At 43.6% G+C, this 8622-nt stretch overlaps 1 protein-coding gene across 3 annotated transcripts in view; it reads left to right on the top strand.

Moving 5' to 3' along the window:
* The first annotated feature begins 60 nt into the window (after nucleotides 1-60).
* The window catches only part of LOC119823934 (24-hydroxycholesterol 7-alpha-hydroxylase), an 87513-nt gene continuing 78951 nt past the window's right edge, over nucleotides 61-8622 (top strand). For 2 of the 3 annotated variants that reach the window (XM_038344069.1, XM_038344068.1), the window contains exons 1-2: nucleotides 61-424; nucleotides 8304-8439. In XM_038344069.1, the coding sequence (XP_038199997.1) occupies nucleotides 248-424; nucleotides 8304-8439 (313 nt within the window). In that variant the 5' untranslated portion in view covers nucleotides 61-247. The remainder of the gene's footprint in view (nucleotides 425-8303; nucleotides 8440-8622) is intronic. The other variant, XM_038344070.1, reaches the window with a different exon arrangement.

The following is an 8622-nucleotide window of genomic DNA, read 5'->3' as shown; positions in this document are numbered from 1 at the left end:
TCAACTGATTGCTTTTTTTTTTTTTTTTTTTCCTAAAGCAATGCGAAGGTGGAAGGGAGCCACAATGCAAAAATTGCACAAAAATTGGGGCGGGGCAAAGGAGCTACAGTTGCGCAAGAGAGTTGGTTGCCGAAGTTTCTGCTTAAAGTTTGGAAGACCCGGTGCGTTTTCCTCAGTCTGCAGGGAAGGGGGAATGCTCTGGGAGAAGTACGTTTTCAAACGTCTGTGATTCTGGAAGGCGGGCGTCATGGAGTTCTTTTCACCAGTAGTATTGGCCGTCCTGGGAAGCTGTGTTCTTTTCTTATTCTTTCGGTGGAAGAATTTGCGTGGACCCCCGTGCATCCAGGGCTGGGTGCCCTGGATAGGAGCGGGATTTGAGTTTGGGAAAGCCCCTCTTGAATTTATAGAAAAAGCAAGAATCAAGGTATGTAGCTGTGCCTGGAGGTGGCGGTGGGGTTGGAGGGAGGTAGTATTTTATTTTCAAATTATGTTTTTATTAAGCGCAATGTTAAAACATTGGACATAAGCGTACTTCCGGCAGTTAATCCCGTCGGTTGTTTCTCTACACATGATCTTCAGCTATGTCCTAAGCAAGATATCAAGAAATGAAAGACAACACAGCTTGTTGGAAGGAGAGATGTCTTTTGAGTGTTAGTAACTTCCTTGAGCTAATTCTAAGTGCGTGTTTATTAACATAACACATAAGCGCGTTGTACTTGGGGAAGATAAGTTTACATGACTCCGGTTTGTGAAAATGAGTAATAAATCTGTATCACAAATAGAGGTCACGCTACGATTTTGTAAACTTGTTTTGCTAAGTTGGTCTTTGCAGATTCAAGGTTTGCCACTTTCTTTCTTTTTCGCCGCCCCCCCCCCACTACAAGTTTTATTGATGAGTCCTTTCTTCCCATACACCCCGAGGAGATAACTAAGGGTGCATTTAATAAAGGTTTTTGTCCTTAAAGCAGCTCTTGAATGTTGAGCACTTTAAAAGAGACTCTTTAATTGGCTTTTTAAAAAAATTTTACTTATATTTTAACTGCCAAGATCTTCTTATGCTTGTGGTTGGGATGATGGTTCAGAGGGTGAAGTGCTTTTGCACAGTACGAGGGCCTTAGTTCAGTTTCCATCACCTGTCTTTAAGGTGTGTGTGGGGGGAGGGGTTGGAGAAAGCAAACACGTGGATGGGAGAATGCTCAGCTGTTCAGAGCACATACTGCCCTTGCAGAGAGGACCCAAGTTCTGTTCCCAGCATCCACATTGGGTTGGATCCCAATCGCCTACAGTTTCAGCTTCAGAGGATCTGAAGCCTCTGTCCTCCCATGACATCCATGCACACGCACACACCCATGTATAGAAACATATATACATACAAATAAAATGGATCTTAATTTTAAAAAAAGCCAATGTGGCCAAATTCACCCCAAATTCCAATGCGGGAGAGGCAGAGACAGGAGAATTCGTGGAGCTCACTGATCACCAAGTCTAGGCCAAAGACCGAGCTCCAGGTTAGGAAGAGAACTTGTCTTAGAAAGTAAGGTGGAGGGCTGGCAAGATGGCTCAGTGGGTTAAGGTGCTTGCTACCAAGTCTAACGTCTTGAGATAGATCTCTAGAACCTATCTGGTGGAAGGAGATAACCACGTCCCTCAGGTTGTTCCCAGACTGACATCACGTGGATACATGCCTGTACACATATAAACACAATATATAAGATATAATATTTCTTTATCATTAAGTGTTTCTCTCAGTCTCTGTGTGTGTGTCCACTCGTGTGCAGGTGCTTTTAGTCCATGCAGGAAGGAGCATGTGGAGTTCAAAGACTGATACAGGGTGTCTTCCTAATTCCCTTCTCTTCTAGATCTTGTTAGGACAAGGCCTCTCTCTGGATCTGGAAAGCATTCTTTTGGCTAGACTGGCTGGCTGGAGAGACTCTGCTTGTCTCTCCCACAGTGCTGGGGAGATAGAGATGTGAGCGTCTTATGCCTGGCTTTTTTTTATGGGTTCTGGGGATTTGAACTCTGAACCTCATGTTTGCACAGCCAGCACTTTGTCCACTGAGCCATCTCCAGTCTTTAATGGCTGCATTCATCAAATAAGGATAGGATATTTGACTTAAATCTCAATAGTTTATACAGGTTGTTGCCTACTGCTTTCCATTGTTTCAACCAATACCTCAGTGAATACTCTTAATAGTTTTGGTTGTGAGCCTAGCCTTTAATTTTTGAGCCATCTCTCCAGCTCTCAACGAATAGTTTGTGTGTGTGTGTGTGTGTGTGTGTGTGTAGTTGTACATTTAAAGCTTATTTGACTATTTCCTCAGAACAAACTCCAAAAATAGAGTTGCCTGGGGGCAGATGCACAATTATTGTATTATTGTACTGCTTTGAAAAAGATGTAATATGTACTTTTTAACCTTTCTTTTAGCACATAAATTTGCTTAACATATTCAATTCTGGGCCCTACTGGATAACGTATTTATATGAAACTCTTACTAGTCTTGATACATGAAAGATGAAAAAGAATCTTTCCTAAAACAATATTTCCTTGTTTCCCCACAGCTTCCCATGGTCATATGAGTTTAGTAATTTTTATGGAATGTTGGGCAAAGTTGTCTCAGATGAAGTGTGTGGGAGGCCTCTCTAGAACCAACTGTCAGGTTACGTGACGCAGTGTGTGTGTATAGGCTTTCCCTTGTACTCAAAGACTAAGGCTCCGTTGTCGGATGTTTGAATCCTGAAGCCTACTTTTAAGGGTTATTCTTATCATATGGTCGGGATGATGGATGATAAAAAGTGCACTGGAGACATTTAAACCATGCAAGCTAAAAGGCAGGAATGCTCACCCCTCACCCACTCCTTAGCCAGTGCACACAGTGAGACACAAAAGGAAAACCAAACTGAACCAATGGCTTTGCTTCTTCTTCTTTTTTGTTTGTTTTGTTTTTTTTTGAGACAGGGTTTCTCTGTGTTGCTTTGGAGCCTGTCCTGAAACTCGCTCTGTAGACCAGACTGGCCTCGAACTCACAGAGATGTGCCTGCCTCTGCCTCCCAAGTGCTGGGATTAAAGGCATGTGCCACCATTGCCCGGCCTGGCCTGCTTCTTTGTTTTATACAGGTTCCTGATCACTAAGTAGCCTAGGCTGGCCTTGAACTTGAGTTCTCCAGCCTGAGTCCTCCAGTCTGAGGACTGAGATTCAGGTGTGCACAGCAGGCCTTGCTCCCAGTCATCGGTCTCAGTCTACTTTCTCATTAGTTGCTTTCTCAGAGCAGGCCAGAAAAGCTCCATTGTGCAAAATGCTAAACCTTTTACAACCTCTTTGCATGTTTGTGACGTCTTCACTCTTCGCGTTTGAAAGAAGTTTTGGAAGAGGATGTGATCTGCCTTTTCACAGCATCTGCAGCCAGTTTTAACGCTTTGAAAGGGAGCTGCATTTATCTGGAAACTATGGGAATGCATGGCTTTTTGGACCTTTGAGGAAGGACTTCCAGACATACATGCTGAGCATCTCTTCAGCTCCTGGCTCTGAAGAAGACAGAGAAAGCTTTGGTGGCTGCAAAAGTCTTCCCCGTAGTTTGATTTAATCTTTGAATGGATTCTATATTAATATTGTTTAACATTTTAAACTATTGACTCTTGTGAGAGGCTTAGGAGACAGCTCAGGAAGTGAAATGCCCGATGTGCAAGCACGAGACCCTGACACACACTTGTGATCCCAGGGGAGGAAAGAGGAGCCCTGCGGCTCACTGGCCAACCTCTCTAACCAGCCTCGGAATTCCGGGTTCAGGGAGAGATTGTGATCCCAGGGGAGGAAAGAGGGGCCCTGTGGCTTGCTGGCCAACCTCTCTAGCCAGTCTCTGAATTCCAGGTTCAGGGAGATACTTGGTCTGAAGAAATCAGATGAGAGCAATGGTGGAACAAAAAAATCAATGTTGACCTCTGACCTCTACATGCTCACACCTCTGCAAACATACACACAAACATGTACACAACTATAGTGAAAAATGCTTCTTATTCTGTCTCTATTCCACTCAATTCTCACTTATCACTGCCAAGCTCTATAACATGAGTTCCTTTCTTACCCGTTCCCAGTAGCTGGAAATGGAGTTCGCTGTGGTTGGGAGCGCAGGCTGAGGGGCTCTGGGGGCTGGGGTGGGGCTTTACTCTCTCGGGTGCATCCCCGTTTTTCAAGTGCCCCACTGAGGAAGATTTCAGGGTGATGCAGAATGAAGCAAAACTAGTGAGGCAGTGACGTCAACAGATAAAGCAGAATCAACAAATAACAAATAGTAAAGCAGGAGAGATAAGGCACACTTGAAGAGAGTCACGTGTGGACTTAGGGAAGGAACCAGTTAAATGCGTCAGCAGTGGCTCCAAATCCACACGGTCTGTAACTGAGTTGCGAGATGGGGTGTGCTATGGCTGGTGCAATTTAGTTTTCTTATCCATAAAATTATGACTTTGAAGAAGAAACTTCGAAGGTGCAATGCATAAGCGTCAAGGTAGAGGAGGGAGTGTTAGAAATCAACTGTTGGTCACAGGTCAGGAGGGGGCTGGATTTCAGGTACAGCCCACTAGCTACATTAAACCATCTGGTTGGGATGGTTCTCAGAACTTGGAGTTGTATGGGTGTTCAGAAAGGTCGGCGCACAATTACTGTGTGGCTGCACACGTGCTGGAGCTGCACACGTGTGCTTAAACCTACAATAATGCTTATAATCACTCAAGCAAATATTTTGGTAAAAATATGGCCAGATAGGTTTGATTATTTGCAAAGAACCTCAAAATGCTAATTGAAGATAACAAAGATCCTAAGGGAGAGCTTGCAGTGGTCGGGGAAGTAGGTTGGAAAAGCCCACATAGTCAAGATGTCAGTTGTGTTCAAATTGAAGTCCAGGAGTGCTTTCAGATTCTCCAGGAGCCTTATTTTAGATTTTGTGAAGATTACTGTAAAACTTAGGTAGAAAGGCCAAGAGAATGGAGTCCCTAGAACATGTTGGGAAGGAAAAAATTTACCCAAGAGGAATTATTTCACTCAATTTCAATGCTTATTAGTCATTAAGACTGTGATGCCGACAGAGGCGTGACTACTAAGATGGAGCAGAATTGGGTTCGGGAAGCCACCCACACAGGTGTGCTCAGCTGGCGTGCGACACAGACACAGAAGCAATGCCGTGGAGTAAAGGTGGCTTTTCAAAAGCTGGTGAAGGGGTCCATGCTCATGTGCCCCAAGGAAATAAAAACGTAATAATTTGCAAAACAAAATAAGGAGCCACAACCCAAGATTCACATCTTAGATGAGAAATTAACTCAAGGTGGATCCCAGTCTTCACCAGAAACACAAATAACAAAGTACAAGAAGCAGAGTTTCCCCCTTGTGGGTTTAGGAAACACTTCTTTGATTGGCACTCAAAGTGCAGTCTGTAAAAGAAGAGCAGATCAATTGAATTGTATGAAAATCAGGCATCTCTTCTCTGTGACAAAACCCACAAGGAGGACAAAGAAAAGAACATCAGAATGGAATAAAGTATTTGCAAGCCCTGTACCCCATGGCGGAGCAGTGTGTAGTGTGTAGAAAGAACCATGGACACTCAAAAGCAAAGTACAGTCTGATTAGAAAATGGATATGAGCATCACGCCCATGATGAGAGTTTCCAGACGGCAAACACACAAGGTTAGCGATAGTAACAGCCACTTGTGAAGAGAAACTGAGCCTGAAGATTCCTAATGTCCAACCTCTGTGGAAAATACCACCGCAGTTTATTAACGGAACACAAGGCTAATCGTGTAACTCAGCTCTTATATTTTTAGATATTTCTCCTGCCGAAATGGGAACTCAGGTTTACACTGTAACCTGGCCATGGCTTTAGAATCTCTTTTTACGATATCCTTGAAATAGGACCCCAAATGTCCTTCAATGTTTTGTGGGATTCTGCTCAGAAATGTATAGATGCGAAGCCTAGGCAACACCCAGAATCCAGAGAGTTGACTCTCTGGAGAATGGTAACAATGGGAGAAGTCACTCCGAAGGGTTTGTATGCAGCCTGACACTAAATAAAGACTAGGAGCTCAGAGGACAAACAAAAGAGAAACCCTCTGCTGTAGAGTCTATATCCCTGCCCTGAGTTTCACTATGCAGAATACTACTGTGAGCTCTTTTTAACAACACCAGCATGAGTCGGCAATAATCTCAGTGGCTCCGTATGGCTGAACTTGGCTTCCGCTTGAAGCCCCTAACTAACCATGTTACAAGCCCCTGCTACTGGAAAGGCCACTTTCCTAGTAGAAAGTTAAGAATACACATTTAAACACAACAGTGAGAATTACAATGACCTTAACAATTCTCATAACAATGAGAATGACTCACTCTCTTTTAAGTATTGACTAGCAAACAATTGCCAGTAGGTAATATTGGGATGCAGTGATGACATCTTGGTCATAGATGTGAGAAATAGAACGTAGTTGGTTTGTTGTTGTTATTTGTTTGTTTTTGGTAGTCAGTGATTCTTGAACCTTCAGTTGCCTAGCAGTATCTGTCAGTCTTATCAAGAGTGTAACGCATGCCAGTCTCATGATTAGTGCGAAAACGAGTAACATCGAAGTAGCGATGAGCGGAAATGATGTCTTGAGATACTTATGAGTCTCAAAATGGTCTGCAAATGTGTGGCTCATTTTCATGGTGTACAGTTTGTCGCCAGCGTTCATAATGGATACTAGAGCATAATTAGAACGCTCTGAAAAATGGCATGTATTCGCTCCAATAAGGACATGAAGTCTCTTCTCGTTTCATTTCTGTTGCCATGCTAAAACATCAACTAACAGCAATTTAGAGGAGAAATGGACTTGTTTGGCTTACACTTCCAAATTACTGTTCACCATTGATTGAAGCCACGGCAGGAGCTCACACCATGGAGGAACACTGCTTGTCCATTCTTGTTCATCTTCTCCAGCTTAGCAACACCTGGCCAGGGAATGGTGCTGCCCATATGGTCTGGGCCTTCCTGTATGATTGAAAAATTAGATAGCCCTCTTCCCCCGGCATGCCCACCAGCCATTATGGTCTAAGCAATCCCTCCATTGAGACTTCCTACTCAGTTGACTCTAGGCTGGGTCAAGTCAGCAGTTAAAGCTAACTAGGGCAAATCCCAGAAGGCAAACCTCATGCTAGGCATTATGTGAGAGAGATGGAAAAGAATTGCTACTGCATCAGGAAGGATGGGTGGTTTGTGAATCTGAGCTCTGATGCCAGAAGAGGAGGGTCTCAGGAAGTCAGGCGGATGACGAGAACGCTAGGAGCCCTAGACAGACAAGACATGCATTGTGCACCAGCAAACAGGCTACAAGGCAAGCAGACACTGCCAGCCAGCCAGGCAAATGCTAGCTCATGTAAATGTGTGACAGCTTATGCAGGCACATACCGGCACACATGCACACACACCAGCACGCAGGCTGCAAGTAGGCACGCAGACCTACACAGGGTCTGGTGAAGGCAAAAGGTGGACTTGTCTGTGACCTCAAGGCCATATTTAGGCAGGCTCAGAACAAAGGTGACAATTTTCCAGAAATTTCCAGACTACATTATTACTTGCTGAGGGGGGGGGCTTCTGAACATCCAGTGTCAGTCACTTTTTGCTGACTCATAGACACCTTATATCTAGCATTAGCCATCATGGCTGAGGCCTAGTACCCATGTCAGCACCATGATGTCTAATCATAAACAGGCCCTTCAGCTTCTCTTGAGCTGTGTTTTGCTTATAAGCTTCTTGATATCTTGAATATAAGGTTCCAAGAGCACTATGGTGATATATATATATATATATATATATATATTATTGCTTATTATTTTCTAATAACCAAGAAAGGAAGATAGACTAGGCATCTTATTATGCACATTTTAGGAGAGAATGGAGTAGGATTTATATAATTTAAATGTGACCCACAGAATTTCTAGCAACTACTAGGTGTAACTGTGTTTTCAAAACTGGTATTCTTCTTTTATTCTTAAGTGTGTATATGTGGTTTGTGTGTATTCACACACCTGTATACATGTGCACACATGTGTGCAGGTGCCTCTGAAGGCCAGAAGAGGGCTCCGGATCCTCTGGAGTTATGTATGTATGGCTGTTGAACTGCCCAATCTGGGTGCTTAAAGCTGAACTTTGGTCCTCTGCAAGGACAGTACACACCCTTAGTCACTGAGCCATTGCTCCAATGTCAGCATTGGTGTTCTGGAGGAAAACTGTTAGGCATAATCCACGATTTAGAAATGCTTACTCATATATCTGGGTTTTGTGTTTTATTCTAGTATGGACCAATATTTACCATCTTTGCTATGGGAAACCGAATGACCTTTGTTACCGAAGAAGAAGGAATCGATGTGTTTCTAAAATCTAAACATGTAGATTTTGAACAAGCTGTACAAAATCCTGTCTATAACACAGGTAATCGATATTTTGAATAGTTTCTGAAGTATAACATCGAAACCCAAGAGTAATTTTGAGTAAAATTACATTCCCAGTCCTCTATCAAGAATAGTGAAGGGCAGCTGGGCGGTGGTGGTGGCGCACGCCTTTAATCCCAGCACTTGGGAGGCAGGGGCAGGCTGATCTTTGTGAGTTCGAGGC

The sequence above is a fragment of the Arvicola amphibius genome, chromosome 9 (assembly GCF_903992535.2).
Source record: "Arvicola amphibius chromosome 9, mArvAmp1.2, whole genome shotgun sequence".
Lineage (NCBI taxonomy): Eukaryota > Metazoa > Chordata > Mammalia > Rodentia > Cricetidae > Arvicola > Arvicola amphibius.
This window is presented reverse-complemented; position numbering and strand designations above follow the sequence as displayed.